Raw genomic sequence first — 19,798 nt, 5'->3', positions numbered from 1 at the left:
TTTTGTAATTGTGAGATGCAAGGCTCCCTTGCAAAAGAGACCTTGGTCTCAATGGGACCTTCTGAAATTCGGCCCAAGTCAGAACCTTCAAGAGACAACCAGGGAGGGTCAGCTCTCTTCAACCAATCATCCCACCCTCCTCCTCCCCTCCACCCCCTACACCAGACAGCTGAGTCCAGCCTGGAAAAGACAACACAGAAGATCCAAGATGGGAAAAATCACAAAGTCTCACTTTTTTTGCACATCAGAGCAACTGTTCAGGAGCCGCACTTTCCGATTGCTAATTGGAAAAAAAGGTGTTGCTGTTCTGACACCTCAGTGTACATTGGAACGTTTCAGTGGCAACTAATTGCAATGTCTGGCTACTTCAAGGGGCACCTTTCTTGCCCACCTAAAGTTGTGGCGGTGGCGCTGAAATCTTCAGATCAGGTCCATTTGTCTACAACAACAAAAATGTCTATCAATCTGTCTGTCTAATGCATCTTAATGCACGTCTTCCCTCACCATGTGCCCCATTCAGCCTTTTAACCACCCATTCACCATTTATCCATTCCTCCATCTCCCCATCCCATCAACCATTTATTTACTTACTCACTCTAACAAAGGACACAGAAAGTCTCCGGGCCTCCTGTAACAGTACCTAACCTGTGGGAATAAGAAGTTATTTTACGAAAGCCACTTTTCTCTCTTTTTGACTTCTCTTTTGAGGCAGCAGGACTGAAAATGCTCTTGGGCTACTTGTGCACATAATCTGTGCAGACACTGGCCCTGTTTGCCCAAGCCTGGCCTGGCATGCCTTGGCATGGAGTTAAGACAGTGGAGTGAAAACACATCCAGCAATGTGCAGTGGTGGGAAAACTACACAATTGTCAAAAGGAAAGATACCTTTAATAGAAAATGACTCAAGTAAAAGTCACCCAGTAAAATACCACTTGAGTAAAAAATCTTAAAGTATTTGGTTTTAAATGTACTTAAGTATCGAAAGTAAAAGTATAAATCATTTCACATTCCTTACATTAAGCAAACCAGACGGCACGATTTTCTTGTTTTTTAAATTTATGGATAGCCAGGGGCACACTCCAACAGACATCATTTACAAATGAAGCATTTTTGTGTTTAGTAAGCCCACCAGATCAGAGGCAGTAGGGATGACCAGGGATGTTCTCGTGATAAGTATGTGAATTGCACCATTTTCTTCTCCAGCTAAGCATTCGAAATGTAACGAGTACTTTTGGGTGTCAGGAAAAATGTATCAAGTAAAAAGTTGATTATTTTCTTTAGGAAGGTAGTGGAGTAAATAGTAATGTAAAGTACAGATACCCCAAAAAACGACTTAAGTAGTACTTTAAAGTATTTTTACATAAGTACTTCACACCATTAGAAATGTGGCACTTTTATCTTCTCCAAAACGTTGTAGTGCCCACAACTGTACTGTACATCCCCAATACCCCTTGACAAGCCTCTATTTGCTCAAAAGGTGAGCAAGACTGAAGAGCAAAAATGCAATTCTATGGAGTAAGAGTTTGACAATGCATGGTTTATGTAATCAATACCACAATATACCGTACATAATCTGTCAACACTTTTCCCCAAAGATAAACACTGAAAAGAGGTGTTACAAAAGGGTGAGTGATCTTTAAGGATTGAAATATACAATTCTTCATTTGATTCTTTTTAAATTACAATACAAACCTGACTGCCTAATATAGCCAATTACATACAGTGCATTCGGAAAGTATTCAGACCCCTTCACTTTTTCCATATTTTGTTACGTTACACCTTATTCTAAAAGGAAAAAATAAATAAAACATCTCACAATCTATAAGCAATACCACATAATGACAAAGTGAAAATAGTTTTTTTGTAATTTTTGAAAATGTATTCATAATAAAAACAGAAATAACTTATTTACATAAGAATTCAGACCCTTTGCTATGAGACTCAATAAAATTGATTGGATATGATTTGGAAAAGCACACGCCTGTCTATATAAGGTCCCACAGTTGACAGTGCATCTCAGAGCATAAACCAAGCCATGAGAAACAAGATTCTCTGGTCTAATGAAACCAAGATTGAACTCTTTGGCCTTAATGCCAAGCGTCACATCTGAAGGAAACCTGCCACCATCCCTACAGTGAAGTATGGTGACAGCATCATGCTGTGGGGATGTTTTTCAGCAGCAGGGACTGGGAGTCTAGTCAGGATCGAGGGAAAGATGAACAGAGCAAACTACAGAGAGATCCTTGATGAAAACCTGCTCCCGAGCACTCAGGACCTCAGACTGGAGCGAAGGTTCACCTTCCAACAGGACAACGACCCTGAGCACACAGCCAAGACAACGCAGGAGTGGCTTCGGGACAAGTCTCTGAATGTCCTTGAGTGGCTCAGCCAGAGCCTGGACTTGAACCCAATCGAGCATCTCTGGAGAGAACTGAAAACAGCTGTGCAGCAACTCTCCCAACCCAACCTGACAGAGCTTGAGAGGATCTGCAGAGAAGAATGGGAGAAACTCCCCAAATACAGGTGTGCCCAAAATATTCAAGGCTATAATCGCTGCCAAAGGTGCTTCAACAAAGTACTGAGTAAAGGGTCTGAATACTTATGTACAGTAAATGTGATATTTACGTTTGTTTTATTTTTAATACATTTGCAAAAATTGAAAACATGAAAGCCTGTTTTTGCTTTGTCATTATCGGGTATTGTGTGTAGATTGATGTTTTTTTTTATTTTTATCAATTTAATATAAGGCTGTAACGTAACAAAATGTGGAAAAAGTGAAGGGGTCTGAATACTTTCCCGAATGCACTGTACATATCAAGTGTGCTATCACTATCCAAAATAAACATTTCTTTACATCTGTAAAGAAGGTAAATCTGTAAAGAAGGTCAATCCTGAGCTGATATTTTACTGTTTTAGACATGTGTTTTTGTTATTTTATTAATCTATTATTGTTTTATGGTAAAGTGTATTGGGATTTTAAATGCACTAGTTTTGCTCGTTGGGTGATGGGCCTCAGGTAAGGATGCCTTCAAATGCAGCCTACTGCTGCTTATTCATCGCTGTAAAAGCTTAATTTCCACGTTTTTCTCCGATAAAAATTACATCTCACTACAATAGACAAATAGTGCATGAATTGTTATGCAGACAGAGAAGAGATCAGAGAAAGCAGACAAGCAGACAAACAGGCAAATATAAAAGGAAAAACAATAGTCTGACTAACGATGATACCAAATGCACCTGACAAACAAATATGACACGTGTAGAAAGGCATGCAGCAACTCACTAGTCATTGGGTTCTTTATTACAACCACTGATTAAATCACCAATTATGCTAAAGGTACATGTTATTTCTTCATGATCAATGGACCAATGTTCCATTGGTAATCGTGTCATCAGACCAGTTTACAGACAATGATTCTTTAACCGCAACTAAATGTACGTAGCTAAGTCTTCAGACATCAGTCAATCAAACAAGGGATTCAGGGGAGATTCAAATAGGTCATTGGAGATCACTTGAATGGAGCCTTGATATGGATCCATGGCAGGAATCTGGATAAGTGCTGCTCTCACTGTTAGACACCATCTAACAGTTCCAGTTCACAAGATGGTCTCTAGTTCCTTTAGAGACAAAGAGCAGCAGGGATCCTCGTCTCCCAACCGCTGGGGCACAGAGACTGCAGTCTCTGTCTTGGCTCCACCACCTCCTTGGATCCCCTCGCTAGCAGCCCCGGGGTGCCTGGGAAAGGCATCAACAGCGGCCCCAGCTCCAGCCCTCACCCCAGGCCTCCAAATTACAAGTTTCTGCCTGGGGGTCTCCGTGTTGCTGGGCACGTAACCTGGCAGGTTGGTGAGGGGGTGGAAGGTGGAGGTGAGGCGTGGCTGCCTGCTTCCCCCGCCCCCATAGCTTCCCCCAGCTCCTCCCACCCCGGGGGCCCCTCCCCCATTCAGGGACATTCCTCTGGGATTGGCCACAGTCAGACTCACGCTGTGGGTGGTGGTGTGTGACATCATGCCGCCATAGTAGCAGCTGCCCCCGCCCCCACTGCTGGTCACCCGGGTCTTCTGTTTGAGGTCCAGGGCCAGGCTCCGCCGTAGCCATGCCTTCTTTACCTCCGCCTGCACCTGGGAAGACAGGTTTTAAAGTTGAATCTTATAAAAATCTGTTAAATTTTCTGACAAGCGAACACTTAGATATGCTCGTTTTCATAAATTCATTCATATTGAATGACAGACTAAGGCATTTGTGAAAATTCTATAGCAATAAACAATGAGAAAGCGGCCGTGTGTTTGGACAATTAATAGACACTGCTGTAAATGAAACCTAATAAAAACATCTGTCTCATCCAGGACCGGAGTCTACGCAGACAGGTGCACCATAACCAATCAGAGCTACAGTAGCCCTTTATGCAAAAAAGCTATTTGCCACACGGGCCTGCCATCATTCACTTTGAACTGGACTGTGTGTTTACAGGCAGTAGTAACAGCACGACTTTAGATTATTAGAACGCATTCGGCAAAAGCCACAAAAATATGTAAATATCACGGGAGTCCTCTTACATTTGGGAACTTTACAGTCCTATTGATCAAACAACCATGAAAAGGTAGGCTCTCTCTCCCTCTCTCCCTGCCTGGCTGTGGGGCACGTAGCCAGGCAGACAATTGCCTGTCAAGCATTGTTCAGGGTTTAAAACATCAACACAGCCACAGCGCTCCTTGATTAAGTGATTATTGTGCATCTGAACAAATTATTAGATGATGTGTGTAACTTTTGATTATATCTTCATCTCGACAAAACAATTTTTGTTATGTTGTGACTATGAGATAAGTCGTGACCTCGACATAACAAGGGGAAATGATTTTTTATTCATATGTCCTCTCTGGACTTCCGTAGATATTCAAAATGAGGTAGATTGTTCTGCATTTACCTCCCCATTGCAGAAACAGTAGATGAATGCCACAAAGAATCCCTGAAAAGATAAAAGGGAAAAAGCCCAAGTTTAGAAAAAAGAAATACATTTAGTGCTGTTCAACATTTATGAACAGGATTTTTAGGATATAACATAAATCTGCCATCAATAGTCATCAACAGTTGATGGACAATAGCCTGCATAAATTTCGTCATGAGTTTTGTTCTGGAGGCAGCTCTGCAGAGTGGTGTCTAGCTGACACAGCCACAAAAAAACACACTGCTAACCATAATGCCTAACCCTAACCCTTCTTTAGGGCTAGGCCCCTTTTTTTCCCTCAATTTCCGCCTGAATGACGTGCCCAAAGTAAACAGCCTGTTCCTCAGGCCCTGAAGTCAGGATATACATATAATTGGTACCATTGGAAAGAAAACACTTTGAAGTTTGAAGAAATGTTAAAATAATGTAGGAGAATATAACACAATAGATATGGTAGAAGAAAATCCAAAGAAAAACCAAGCAGAATTTTTTTGTTGTTAAGAGACTATCCTCTTAGAATGGCAAGTATAAGGTCAAATTGAAAATTAGCACCCTGGATGCAATTCTTATGGCTTCCACAGGGTGTCAGCAGTCTATGTTCAAGGTTTCAGGCTTGTAACTTCAAAAACAAATACGAAATATCAGTTTTAGTACAGGGACACAGTCTTGGAAATTCGTGTTTGCGTGTGCCATGAAGACAGGACGCACCTGCTAAAATCAGTTACCTATTGAACATACTTCTTTCCATAAGAAATATTATAGTTTGATTACATTTTAGGGTATCTGAGGAGTAAATAGAAACATATTTTGACTTTTTGAAACAAAGATTCGATTTTCGGATTCCTTTCTCTGCAAGTTGAACAAGTGGATTACTCAAATCGATGGTGCCAACTAAACAGACTTTCTGGGATATAAAGAAGGATTTTATCTAACAAAACGACACTAAATGTTATAGCTGGAACCCTTTGGATGTCAAATCAGAGAAAGATTTTCAAAAAGTAAGTGAATATTTATTCGCTATTTGTGAATTTATGAAACCTGTGCCGGTGGAACAATATTTTAATGTGGGGCGCCGTCGTCAAACAATCGCATGACATGTTTTTGCTGTAATAGCTACTGTAAATCGGACAGTGCAGTTAAATTAACAAGAACATAAGCTTTCAACTGATATAAGACACTTATATGTACCTAAATGTTTATATCCATAATTTATGATTATTTAGTTTCACAGGAAGTTGTCGCGCTAGCGGGACGCCTATCCCAAATTAAATTAAGACCAAATATCAAATGTTTGTTTTTATGAATTTTTACAATATAGCCAATTGTTATTTTTCAGCTGGCCTATCTATGGGGAAATCACTCAGTTCTGCCTCCAGGACAAGACTCATGACAATAAACGTCAACCTGCGATCAAAACACAAAAAAATATATGTTTTTCTCTCAGGGAGTATTTGCCCTTTGGGGTGTCTGACCTGGGAAGAGTTGAAGAACATCTCGTAGTGCATCTGCACCTGCCACAACAGGCCCGTAACCTCAGTGTAGGGTAGAGCCATAAACACCATATAGTGCACTCCAAACAAGGGCATCAGGACAAGGGTGGATTTCAACAGCTTCCTGTGGACAGTAGCAGACACAATTTTACAGATAATATTACAGCATTATAATATGCTATTTATCTATGTTTGAATAAAGTGGCCTTGATTTAGAGAAACGTGAAGCTATGTAAGACAACATAGGATTTATCATCAAGACACAGCCATTGTATTCCCATACCATGCATGGTGATTTCCGATTTCAAATTATATTTTTCAAAACACACATTTACAGGCACATGTCATGCAATCAGGAAAAACTAGCCTAGGCTCTATCGCAAGTGAAGAAACGGTGGGTTGTATCATATGCATAAAGCATGTATCCATTCATCTATCCATGCTATTACCAGTACAGTTTATTACAAGTGCATTACTAGTTTATTACTAGTCTATTGTCAGTCTTTTACTGTTTATTATTAGTCTAATGCAGTCCCTCACCTGTACTGCTGACGGGGGTCCAGTTTGCCTGTGTTGGTCTCCCACAGCTTAGAGGCCAACACTCGTATGATGTTGAGGAACAGGAAGAAGTTCACCTGTAGGAAGAGTTAGAAATACATGTAAGGTGTCCATATTAAGACAGTGTCAGAGTCACAAGGAGTTGGTGTAACAGTCCTTCTGACTTCGGACACCGTGTTCATGGTATAAAGTTGAAGATCAGCGGAAAGCGGGAGACATTCAATAAATAGTACCTTTCAGCTTTTGAGTTTATTTGGATTATGTCAAATAAAATGTTTGATGTGAAATCAAGGACGCTATCAAACCATAAAAAAAAGGGACAAGAGACCAATGCTTGTGAAGTGCATGAGTCTAGGTGAAAAGGAAATATTTGCTTACTACAATGGCTGCAAGAATTGGGACTTGATAGATCCACTTCAGATTTCCCGCACTGATGTCCCAGCACCTGCAAATGTGTGTAGAATAGCTACTGTTAAGTGTGATTATTCACTTCAATGTGATGTACACACAATTATGTATAAAGAGACTCACTGTGTGTCTGCCAATGATGCTCGCGCACTGACCCAAATGGACACAAACACCGCAGGGACACCTATGAGAGAGGGAGGCAAAGCGGTAGGAGGGTGAAATAGAATAAATATTGAATAATGTTGAATTCCCATCTGTGCTATCTTACATACACAACAACGGTGGCTTTCCAGGGGGTCTTTTCCAGCGGCAGAAAAAGTACCCAATTGTCACACTTGAGTAAAAGGAAAGACACTTTAAAGAAAATGACTCAAGTAAAAGTAAAAGTCACCCAGTAAAATCCTACCTGAGGAAAAGTCTAAAAGTATTTGGTTTTAAATATACTTATGTATTAAAAATAAATGGAATTGTTAAAATATACTTAAGTATCAAAGGTAAAAATAATTTAAAATTCCTTATATTAAACAAACCAGACGGCACCATTTTCTTTGTTTTGTTTAATTTACGGATAGCAAAGGGCATGCTCCAACACTCAGACATAATTTGCAAACAAAGCATGTGTTTAGTGAGTCCACCAGATATTTTTGTTATTTTGTATTTAACCTTTATTTAACTAGGCAACAGATCAGAGGCAGTAGAGATGGCAAGGGATGTTCTCTTGATAAGTGTGTGAATTAGACTAGTTTCCTGTCCTGCTAAGCATTCAAAATGTAACAAGTACTTTTGGGTGTTAGGGAAAATGTGTGAAGTAAAAATACATAATTGACATAATTGTCTTTAGGAATGTAGTGAAGTAAAAGTACAAGTTGTCAAAAATATGAATAGTAAAGTTCAGTGCAGATACCTAAAAAAACAACTTAAGTAGTACTTTCAAGTATTTTTTACTCAAGTAATTTACACCTCTGGTCTTTTCCTGCAGGTGCACTACTCACATAATCTGATCTCGCAACACATGGAGGAGTGTTTAAAGAGGCAATCTGTGGCTACTTTTAAACCCTTTTTGGGATTTTTAGATTAATGATATATACCCAGTGGCGACCAGTCATTCAGGGCAGTTGTTTTGAGCCCCACAGTTTTAGCATTAACATGTTTTGCATGTTCTTTTGGCATTAATACATGTCACATATCAATTTACAATGTAAAAATAATATACATCATTGAGTTAATAAAGCTGCATACAAGCAGGGTCTCTTTTTTGTTTTCTTGAGTAAAGCAGCTCCAAAATGCAGGTGTTGCAGCCTAGCGCAGTGCTTTCTGTGGTGGTGAGGCAAGCCAGTAGAAAATACAGAGCGTTGCGCCGTGATTGGCTCAGTGTGTGGCCACAGATAAAATGACGTCAAATCACGTCATATGCACAGTAGCTTTGATTGGACTGATCATGTCAACATCATACTTTCACAATCTTAGCTAGCAGTCATCATCATGAATCAAGTCGACAATCTACTGGCAAATCCTTTTAAATCCTTGTCATATGAAGAGAAATAATGAAGAGAAATTATAGATAAAACATATCAGTGCTCATCGGCCATTGGACATAAACATTTCACAACAAGTTGGAAATCGCAAATTCAACAATGAGTGGTTTGGAAGGAATCAGTGACAGTGGCTCTGTGGTCCCAAATCTGCGATTAAGGGGTTATTTTCCAAGTTTAAAATGATAAACATCCAACATTGGCCATGCTGTCAATGAAGCATGATTTGTGCCGCGCTCAAAACAACTGTTAACTCGGAGGACCCGCCGCGCCACCTTCCTGTTCAAGTGAGCCGAGCACAACAATGTGAGTCCAAAAATATATTGCTTGCTGCTTCATAAATGATGTAATATGCCAGGGAGATATGTATACTGTAACTAAGAAAGTAATGCTAAGTGTATGTTGTGTAGTAAGATGTTAGTAGCCCATGTACCTCACCCTAATAATTTGGTATATTTACCCCTCTTAATTTCGCCTACTGTTCTGACTGTTCTACTGTAGTCTATAACCTGTTTTAGAGAAATGTAATCATCAAATATTATAAGAGCTTTCATTGTCTGCTTATATGCCCCCTTTATTTATCCTACGGTTCTAACTTGGTGTACAGGGAGAGCACTGTAAGAACGGCCCATGTTCTGAATTCTTTTGTTGTACATTTCAGAAGTGCTAAACAGATTGTTATATTGACCAATATAACAGTCCTAGCTCGGTCATTGTCTTAATCGAAATTATGGATTGCCTCTTATGCGCTTGTCGTCCCCTTATGCCATAGTTTGTACATCTCAATTGTCATTAGAAACCACATTTGTTTAAGCAAGTCAGCCATATCAGCTATGTTTTTTTTAAAGACAGTAAATGAGGCTGAATGAACTGTTTTGCTGCCAGACAAGGCTCTGCTGATAGCCAGGTTTAACAGTGGTAAGATGTTGAGACTGCTGTTGGAACAGCTTTATGTAGACCCTAACAGTTTGTGGGCACCGTTTGCCACTGTTATAGTGCAATTAATGTATTGTTTACTGTTGTGTTGTGTAGTGGCTTTGCTGGCATGCATTCCCCTTTTTTTATCTTTTGCCCCACCAACATTTACATGCTAAAATCGCCACTGTATATACCCATTGATTCTTGAAGAATATCACTAATAAATGCCTCATTAGTTTAGTTCAACTGTCATTCCCCGTCAGATCCCAACATATAAGCTTGCTTTACCAATTTTTTTGTAAACAATGTAAATTTGGAACAAACACTGTATTGCCTCAAGACATGATTAAAACTATAATTTTGAAATCATGGACGGCCAGTCCTTAGTGTGGCCTGTCCTTGCAGCCTTGGCTCTGTCTATGATTTTGAGAGTGGTTACATTTCTCCAGCCCCATCCCCAGCTGTTTACTGAAACAGTGACGGGGTGCACGCTTTGTTATTGTTTTGTGCTGCAGATTGCCACTTTAACGCCTCAGGAACACAATTCATACGATATATCAATCTTCTGAAATGGCTGCAAAAAATACAACTCGAAACGTCAATGGGCTGAATCACTGGTCTACACGCGTAGAAAAAAAGGTACCATAAAACCTTAAAGGATTCTTTGGCAATCTCTGGAGAACCATTATTTGGTTCCATAGTAGAACCCTTTTTGGTTCTAGAACTTTTTTAGGTTCAAGGTAGAACCGTTTCATCATAAAGAGGTTTTTGAGGGTACCTCGTTAGGTGAAATGGTCCTACCTGGAACCAGAAAGTTGTATCCTGCAGGGAGTGTAGAAAAACTCACCCCAGCCGATGATGGTGAGCGCCCACAGGTAGTTCTTGTCTGAGAGGAAGGCCATGAAGATGAGGCTGTGCAGGTACAGCCCCTCCACCAGGATCCAGTAGTGATTGGTCGCCAGGAAATACAGGAAGAGAGTAACGGCCACCTTACAGCCCACCTATAGGGTGCCAGAGAGAAGAGAGGTGTCATGTTCATATTGTTAATAAGGGACTTGGGACATTCAACATATCTTCAGATAATGGTTCCAATGGACCAATGGGTTAAAGCAGGTGAGGAAAACTATGGTTTCAATCCGTAGCTTAAACTACGGATTGGACCTATATATTTTCCAATAACCTCCCTTTTTCTGCCCCCCTGGGATAGAGCACGGTGTAAGGAACATCGAATTGTGGGATTGAATCCCGCATGCGCCACATATACTGAATGTTTGTGTCACTGTCAATGTTGACATTTCTGTAATTAACTTTGGATAAAATCCTCTGCTAAATGAATATCTTATTTTTACTTGACATTTTCAGAGACATCAAGACTTGGGAGGAGTTTCATCGCAGGGCCTATCACCAAGGGCAACTGAACACAAAAACCAACATCTCTAGTTGAAAACTGTGTCATCGATGTTGGTCAGAAACATTTATTCCAGTGCCAAAACTGACAAAAAAGTGTAAGTAGGATAACGTTGGTCATAAAGTGAATATATTACAAAACAGAGTTTTGTGTGAGATTAGTGTAAATGAGATCGCAACGACTTACATGAGGGCTGGGTTTTGATTTTGATCATTCCCACTTGCCCACTAACACAGGATGGTAATGCCTAGGGAGAATTGTCATGCACGGAGTTTGCACACTATCCAATCGTACGGCAGAACCGACAGACAGTGAGACAGACCTGCCCACATTACGCAGCGCCTCAGACTTGTTTAGATAAGACAACACATTGCCAATGTTATGTTAAAAGAACACTTGGTCCCTAAGCCCTTGATGGAGTGGCCACTGCTGATGTGTTTGATAGTGACCACTCAAATCTACCACCGTTTTAGGAAAAATGAGAATTGAGACAATGCGCATCCCGACTGCCACTTGTCAATATTTCTCAATTCAAAACCTATTGGCGAGCATCCAATTTGGATATAAATAACCTCAAATTAAAGCTGAAAGTCTGCACTTCACTTTATCACTTCACTGCAATTCACTTTATGACCAACGTTATCCTAAAAAGTCTGCACTTTCAGCTCATATTCATTATTATTATTCACTTCACTTTATCACTTCACTGCAATTCACTTTATGACCAACGTTATCCTAAAAAGTCTGCACTTTCAGCTCATATTCATTTTTATTATTCACTTCACTTTATCACTTCACTGCAATTCACTTTATGACCAACGTTATCCTAAAAAGTCTGCACTTTCAGCTCATATTCATTATTTAATTTCATCTCCAATATGCTGTGGTAGACAGCTAAAATAATAATAACTTGGTCAATGTCCAAATATTTATGGACCTGACTGTATACAAGGGGGTACCGGTACCAAGTCAATGTGCGGGGGTACAGGTTAGTCGAGGTAATTTGTACATGTAGTTAAGGGTAAAGTGACTGCGTAGATAATAAACAGCAAGTAGCAGCACTGTAAAAAACAATGCGGGGGGGGGGGGGGGGGGGGTCAATGCAAATAGTCTGGGTAGCCATTTGATTAAATGTTCAGCAGTCTTATGGCTTGGGGGTAGAAGGTGTTAAGGAGCCTTTTGGACCTGGACTTGGCACTCTGGTACAGCTTGCAGTGCTGTAGCAGAGAGAACAGTCTACGACTTGGGTGACTGGAGTCTTTGACAATTTTTTGGGCCTTCCTCTGACACCGCCTAGTATATAGGTCCTGGATGGCAGGAAGCTTGGTCCCAGTGATGTACTGGGCAGTACGCACTACCCTCTGTAGCGCCTTACAATCGGATGCTGAGCAGTTGCCATACCAGGCGGTGATGCAACCAGTCAGGATGCTCTCGATGGTGCAGCTGTAGAACTTTTTTTAGGATCTGGGGACCCATGCCAAATCTTTTCAGTCTCCTGAAGGGAAAAGGTGTTGTCGTGCCCTCTTCAAGACATTCTTGGTGTGTTTTGACCATGATAGTTTGTTGGTGATGTGGACACCAAGGAACTTGAAACTATCGCCCGCTCCACTATAGCCCCGTCGATGTGAATGGGGGCGTGTTCGGCCCTCCTTTTCCTGTAGGCCACGATCATCCCCTTTGTCTTGCTCATGTTGAGGGAGAGGTTGTTGTCCTGGCACCACACATAAAAGGCATTTAGCTCATCTGGTAGGCTCGTGTTACTGGGCAGCTTGCGGCTGGGTTTACCTTTGTAGTCCGTAATAGTTTGAAAGCCCTGTCACATCCAACGAGTGTCAGAGCCGGTGTAGTAGGATTCAATCTTAGTCCTTTATTGACGCTTTGACAGTTTGATTGTTCGTCTGAGGGCATAGCGGGATTTCTTATAAGCGTCTGGATTAGTGTCCCGCTACTTGAAAGCGGCAGCTCTAGCCTTTAGCTCGGTGTGGATTTTGCCTGTAATTCATAGCTTCTGGTTGGGATATGTACGTACGGTCACTGTGGGGACCACATCATTGATGCACTTATTGATGAAGCCAGTGACTGAGGTGGTATACTCCTCAATGCCATTGGATGAATCGCGGAACATATTCCAGTCTTTGCTAGCAAAACAGTCCTGTAGCGTAGCATCCGCATCATCTGACCATTCCGTATTGAGCGAGTCACTGGTACTTCTTGCTTTAGTTTTTGCTTGTAAGCAGGAATCGGGAGGATAGAATAATGGTCAGATTTTCAAAAAGGAGGGCGAGGGAGAGCTTTGTACGCATCTGTGTGGAGTAAATGTGGTCTATGGTGATTCAAGAGGGACAAACAACAATAGCAAACATAACGCACCCACATCGAACCACATTTCTTAATGAGCAGCAGAAAAGCCCAGGGAAAATTGGTGAGTTCAGCCACACTTTAAGAAAAATTCTATGTAGCTTCCTCCTATATGTGCAGGTGTGGGGGTACTACTTATATCTTACTGTTAACTGTTGTTTGCTTCCTGCTGTATTTTTCTATGTGGTTTATGTATGTGTGAGCTGTGGGAAGATGTTCCTCGTGTAGGTAGGACAATAAACTTCAATCTAATCTAATTTTCGTCAGTACATAAGTGCACAGTACCATATGGGGTCTCTCTGCCAATTCCTCTGCTTCAGTCTTTCCGTCGTCAGACATGGCATAGAGGACAGCATCCTTCACAAAGATACTGATGGCCCGAAACACAAAGGAGGTGAAGAGGTGAATGTGGATGTAGTTCCGTGTACAGTGGAGACGCCTGAAGGGAAGAGAGAGAGAGCGAGAGTGAGAGATAGTAATGTTTGCAATGCTTCTTTCACTAAATCAAACAACAGCTCAAATAAACGTTTCTCATAGTAACCATCCAGAACATGTGAAACAAACAAGAAAAACGAATCCTCCAAAACAACCCACTGAAGACACATCAGATCTCAGCCGTCTGATAACCTTGTTGAGAAGTAATTCCAGTGCAGATTACAATAGGTTCAGAGGCCCCAACAGCTACCTATGAGGCCTACACTTGCCACATGCTCATCACATGAATAACAGATAGGTATCTTAGTGTGCATTGTTAAATTATGAGCCTACTTGGTTTAGCCACAGAAAAATGGGGCAACCTTCCCGCTAGCCATGATTGGCTGAGATAATGAGTGGGCTAGACATGCCGAGAGATGAGTTTGGATTGGTCCGCCATGTAGCGGGCTTCTGTCTATTTGAGATGGTCAGTATGTGTTGGTAATCCTGTCTAACGTGGCTTTTTTATGTACACGTAGTAAAACTGCATAAGTGTTGCTCTCCACTTTCTAATTCCACTGAACCGAGTTCAGTGGAATTAGAGTATGCTAAGGAGATGGAAAAAACACCTGTCTCCGGATTACATCTTCAAACTAAGGACAACCATGGCACCCGTGACAGGAGATGCGTCCATCTATGATGTACACAGGTAAGAAAGTAGTTTCATTTCAAGTTAAAGTGTACCGTTAGCGGGGGAACACGTGATGCCGCGGAGCTGAGCAGACGTTGACAAACCGAGCTCTTCAAAGTTATTCTATTATTACCTAAATAACAACGTTGAAAGAATATTCTAACATCGGCTGATAAATTGTCAAGTACTTACCTTCCCAAAGAGCCATGGACCTCCGACCGAGAGGCAAGAAGGACGACCAAAACGTTGTTGATTCCCAAGATAACGCTACAGCTAGCAAGATTAGCATTAGCCCTCATAACTCAAACGACAGTTCCAGACTGTTGCTCTCGGCCTCTTGCGAGCCTGCCGACATGCTGGCTACTGTCATCCGGGAAATTCAGGATGGTAACAAAGGTCTTTCTATGAAAATCGATAAGAAAACGGCTGAACTCCATTCTTCCATTGACGACCTGAAATCCTCCATGAATGATCTCCTTTTGAGAACGACTGAGGCAGAGTTGCGCATTAGCACAGTTGAAGACACCATCGCTCGACATGACCATCGCTCGACATGACCAGGTCTTGATACAACTGCAAAAGGACAATGCCTACCTCAAAAACAAGGTAGATCAGATGGAGAACCAGAGCAGACGTAGTAATATCCGTGTGGTGAGATTGAAAGAGGACAGCGAGGGCCGTGACCCGGTCCGTTTCTTCACTCAATGGATCCCGGATGTCCTAGGCATAATCAACTTCACCAAGCCACTGGAAATCGAACGCGCCCACAGAACATCAGCGCCGAAACCCCGGCCAGATGAGCCCCCACGGGCCGTCCTGATCAGGTTCCTCCGTTTCCAAGACAGAGAGAAGGTACTGCAACTCGCAAGAGCCAAAGGGGACATCACCATTGATGGCAAGAGGGTCAGCCTTTTCCCGGATATGAGCGCGGATCTCGCAAGACGTCGCAAACAGTTCAGACCTGCCGCCAAAGCACTGAAGGAGAAGAACATCACCGGCTACCTCATCCACCCTGCTTGGATGAAAGTTCAGTACAAAGGCCGAAGCCATCTCTTCAACACACCGGGAGAAGTGTACACTTTTCTAAAAGAACTGAGCAACGTCTGAGCCAGGACGGTCTCTCTGGGGGATAAGATGCAGTTTGTTTGTTTTCTCTTATCCGGACTGAACCGCTGATATCCTCCGGTCGCTATAATTGATTTGTACATTTTCAACTAACCGTATCTTTCCGGGGTGAGTTCTATTACATTTACAGGAGAGTATATTTTGGTTTAGTCCATATTACTGGGCGAAGCAAATAAGTGGGTTTAGGCCCACTGATTTCCCCCTCATTTATGTTAATCTTTCGAAAAGAGACTCAAGCAGCCCTTACCGTGGGCAGTAAATATTCAGCCATAAATGTTTATTCACAACGTTTGTTTTCAATTTAGAGAGCTCGCAGGTTTTAGTTTACGCCGAGGTTTAGCTAGTAAGAGCAAGATGGAAAGCGAGCAGCAACGTATCTCTACAAGTGTATTCATGTTTGATTGGTGGGATTGTGGTTTTAGTCTAACAATCGGGGTGGGTGGGATTCTTTTTTTTTTTTTCCTTTTTTCTTTGTTTATTGTTTCCTTCCTAAAGAGACACATAGGTCACTTCTGTGTTCAAACCAAAGTTGAAACATTTCCTAACTATCTACATATGATAGATTTCCATTCAGTTACATATTTGAAACCCAACTATGCTTAATCCACTAAAATATGTCACATTCAACGTAAAAGATCTTAACAGCCCGATTAAAAGGAAGATAGTCTATACATACCTTAAGAAATTAAAGGCTGACATTGTGTTTTTACAAGAAACACATCTTACAGCCAGTGAACACAAGAAATTGAAGAGGGAATGGGTAGGACAAGTTTTTGCGTCCTCTTTTAACTCCAAAGCAAGAGGAACTGCAATTTTGATAAGTAGACACATCCCCTTCTGCGTCAACAACACCATCTCTGATCCCTCTGGCAGGTTTGTTTTGGTGAAGGGGCATATGTTTGACCCTATTGAATATCTATGCTCCTAACTTCGATGACCATATGTTTATTCAGAATGTCTTCCTTCAGGTAGCTCAAGCACCACCAGGATGGTTACTGGTTGGAGGAGATTTAATTTTTGTTTAGATACAGTTCTTGATAGGTCCTCTGATAAACCCTCACTTCTTACTAAAGCCAGCAAGCTCACCATGTCATTCATGAAAGATCTCAACTTACTAGACATCTGGAGACAGTTGCACCCACAGGATAGGGACTACTCTTTTTATTCACACCCACACAAGACACACACACGCATAGATAACTTTTTACTATCGACACAACTGTTTCATAAAGTGTTAGATGTCGAGTATCTCCCCAGATTGCTTAGTGACCATTCTCTTCTGGTATTATCAATCTCCATTCCTACCAAGGTAAATGGAGCATAAAGATGGAGACTAAATTCTACACTCCTAAAGCAACCTGAATTTTGTGCATTCATCAAAGAGCAGATCAATGTTTTTACTTTGACAAACAAACCCTCCGCTCCTGACAGTTTCATTCTTTGGGACACATTGAAGGCCTATCTGAGGGGACAGATCATTTCCTATACTAAAGGGCTGAAGAGAAAACACGGTGCGGAACTGAGTGCCCTTGAATCTGTAATCTCAGAGTTAGAGAAAACCTACCAAAGAGGCCCGACTAAAGATCTATACAGGCTTTTGGTAAATAAAAAACTGAAATATAATATTCTGAACACATATCAAGCCGAGAGGGCCATCACTAAATCAAAACAGCGTTATTACGAGCTTGGAGAGAAAGCTCACAAAGTATTGGCATGGCAACTGAAAGCAGAGGAAAGTAAGAGGACAATTAATGCTATAGAAACTCTTACTAATGAGATATCTTTCGACCCTACTGAAATTAATAACACTTTTAAGAAATACTATGAAGACCTCTACACTTCCCAATCAAGCGATGATCTATCAGAGATCGACTCCTTTCTCTCCTCTCTCAACCTCCCATGCCTGTCAGGGGAAGACAGTGAGCGCCTGAGTGAACACTTCTCAGTTCCTGAATTGTTGGAGGCCATTAAATCCTTACCTTCTAATAAATCTCCTGGGGAGGATGGCTTCCCTCCAGAGTTCTATAAAGAATTTAGGGAGCTGTTGGTCCCCTACCTAATGGAGGTACTTAAAAAAGCCAGGGAAGACAACTGCTTTCCAGAGTCTTTCTCTCAAGCAGTGATTACTGTAAAAAATCCACTAAAGTGCACCTCATATAGACCAATCTCTCTCCTTAACACAGATTGTAAACTGGTCACCAAGATGCTATCTAAGAGACTGGAGTCATGTCTTCCCCTGTTGGTCAACCCAGATCAGACTGGCTTCATAATTAATAGATTGTCCTCCAATAATCTCAGAAGGTTCTTTGATATAATTCACCTTGCTAACAAAAACAAAATACCTAGTGTCGCAGTCTCCCTCGACGCTGAAAAGGCCTTTGATAGGGTTGAATGGCCATACCTCTTTCGCGTCTTGGAAAAGTTTGGTTTAGGTACCGGGTTTGTAAATTTGATAAAGTCACTCTACAAATCTCCTAAAGCTAGGATTGCTACCAATGGGATTACTTCCTCCTCTTTCCCTCTCTATAGGGGGAACAGACAAGGTTGCCCAATTAGCCCCCACCTCTTTGCCCTCGCCATCGAACCGTTGGCTGAGGCCATTATAATGTGCCTTGACATACATGGCTTTGAGGTGGGCCCCCATACCCATAAATGATCACTCTTTGCGGACGACCTTATCTTATTTCTAACAAACCCAGAACACTCCCTCTCTCACTTGCAGATCCTACTACAGTGTTATAGTTCTTTCTCTGGATATAAGGTCAATTTTGATAAAAGCGAAATCTTACCGTTGTCTGTCTTTGACCATCATACCATCAAGCACAAGTTTCCTTTTAGATGGGCTTCACATATTTGGGCATAACGGTGGATGGTAACCTGAACAACCTCTATAAACTCAATCTGGCCAGTTTGTTGCAAAAGGTGGAGGGTGACCTTTGTAAATGGATGGACTTACCGCTCACTCTACTGGGTAGAATCAATGTAATTAAAATGAATGTCCTGCCCAGATTTCTATATCTGTTTCAATCTCTCCCTATCCCTGTTCCCGCAGCATTCCTTTCCTCTCTCGACAAGCTGACCAGGCGGTTTATCTGGCACGGCAAAACCCCTAGGGTTGGCCTGGATAAACTGACCCTGGATTACAGTCAAGGGGGCTTAAACCTCCCCAATTTTAGAATGTACTACTGGGCAGCACAGTCTAGGTTTCTGGCTCAGAGGTTTGACAAGGGTCCCTCTCCCTCATGGTTGAACATTGAAACGCTTGAGGTAAATGATGACACTGGGGCAGAATTGTTTTACAAATGGGACAGAAAATCTATAAAAGCCATCACAGACAGCCCTTTAATCATACATTCTGTCCTGGTATGGTGCAAACTGCATGAGCTGTTCGGACGAGGGGGATTCCTTTCCCCTAAAACCCCTTTATGGAACAATAGATTGATTCCTATGTTTTTCCAGAATAGTAACTTTAGACCATGGTCTGATAAGGGGATCACTCTTCTGGAACACTGTTACGAGGAGGGAGTTCTTATGTTTTTTGATCAGCTGAAACAGAAATACCACTTGCCTAACAGGGACTTCTTTAGCTACCTACAACTACGACACTTTATTAGGGTGTCTCTCAAGGGACAATGGAACCTACCTAAGATGTCACCTATTGAACAACTCTGCCACGCAGACCAACCACTGTTCAAGACCATTTCCCGTGTTTACGATGCTCTTATGTCAGGACTAACACTGCCTGGGCTAGATAAACCCCGACTTAGATGGGAAAAAGATCTGGGTATTGATCTTGATGAGGGTCTATGGAGTGACCTATGCAGGGATGGTGTTACATCCACATTGAACTCCAGATACAGACTGATCCCGTTTAATTTCCTCCATCAGCTCTATATCACCCCATCTAGACTGCACAAGTTCAACCCTGATATCTCCTCCCTATGTTTTAG

At 41.6% G+C, this 19,798-nt stretch overlaps 1 protein-coding gene across 1 annotated transcript in view; it reads right to left on the bottom strand.

Annotated features, from left to right (window-relative positions):
• Positions 1–202: 202 nt before the first annotated feature.
• The window catches only part of pth3r (parathyroid hormone 3 receptor), a 65,826-nt gene continuing 46,230 nt past the window's right edge, over positions 203–19,798 (bottom strand). Inside the window, exons 6-13 of the mRNA XM_055921804.1 lie at positions 13,904–14,057; positions 10,700–10,853; positions 7,526–7,586; positions 7,373–7,439; positions 6,977–7,071; positions 6,419–6,560; positions 4,926–4,967; positions 203–4,122 (exon numbers count right to left, since the gene is read on the bottom strand). Coding sequence (XP_055777779.1) covers positions 3,598–4,122; positions 4,926–4,967; positions 6,419–6,560; positions 6,977–7,071; positions 7,373–7,439; positions 7,526–7,586; positions 10,700–10,853; positions 13,904–14,057 — 1,240 coding nt within the window. The 3' untranslated portion in view covers positions 203–3,597. The remainder of the gene's footprint in view (positions 4,123–4,925; positions 4,968–6,418; positions 6,561–6,976; positions 7,072–7,372; positions 7,440–7,525; positions 7,587–10,699; positions 10,854–13,903; positions 14,058–19,798) is intronic.

The sequence above is a fragment of the Salvelinus fontinalis genome, chromosome 1, assembly GCF_029448725.1.
Source record: "Salvelinus fontinalis isolate EN_2023a chromosome 1, ASM2944872v1, whole genome shotgun sequence".
Taxonomy (NCBI): Eukaryota; Metazoa; Chordata; class Actinopteri; order Salmoniformes; family Salmonidae; genus Salvelinus; species Salvelinus fontinalis.
This window is presented reverse-complemented; position numbering and strand designations above follow the sequence as displayed.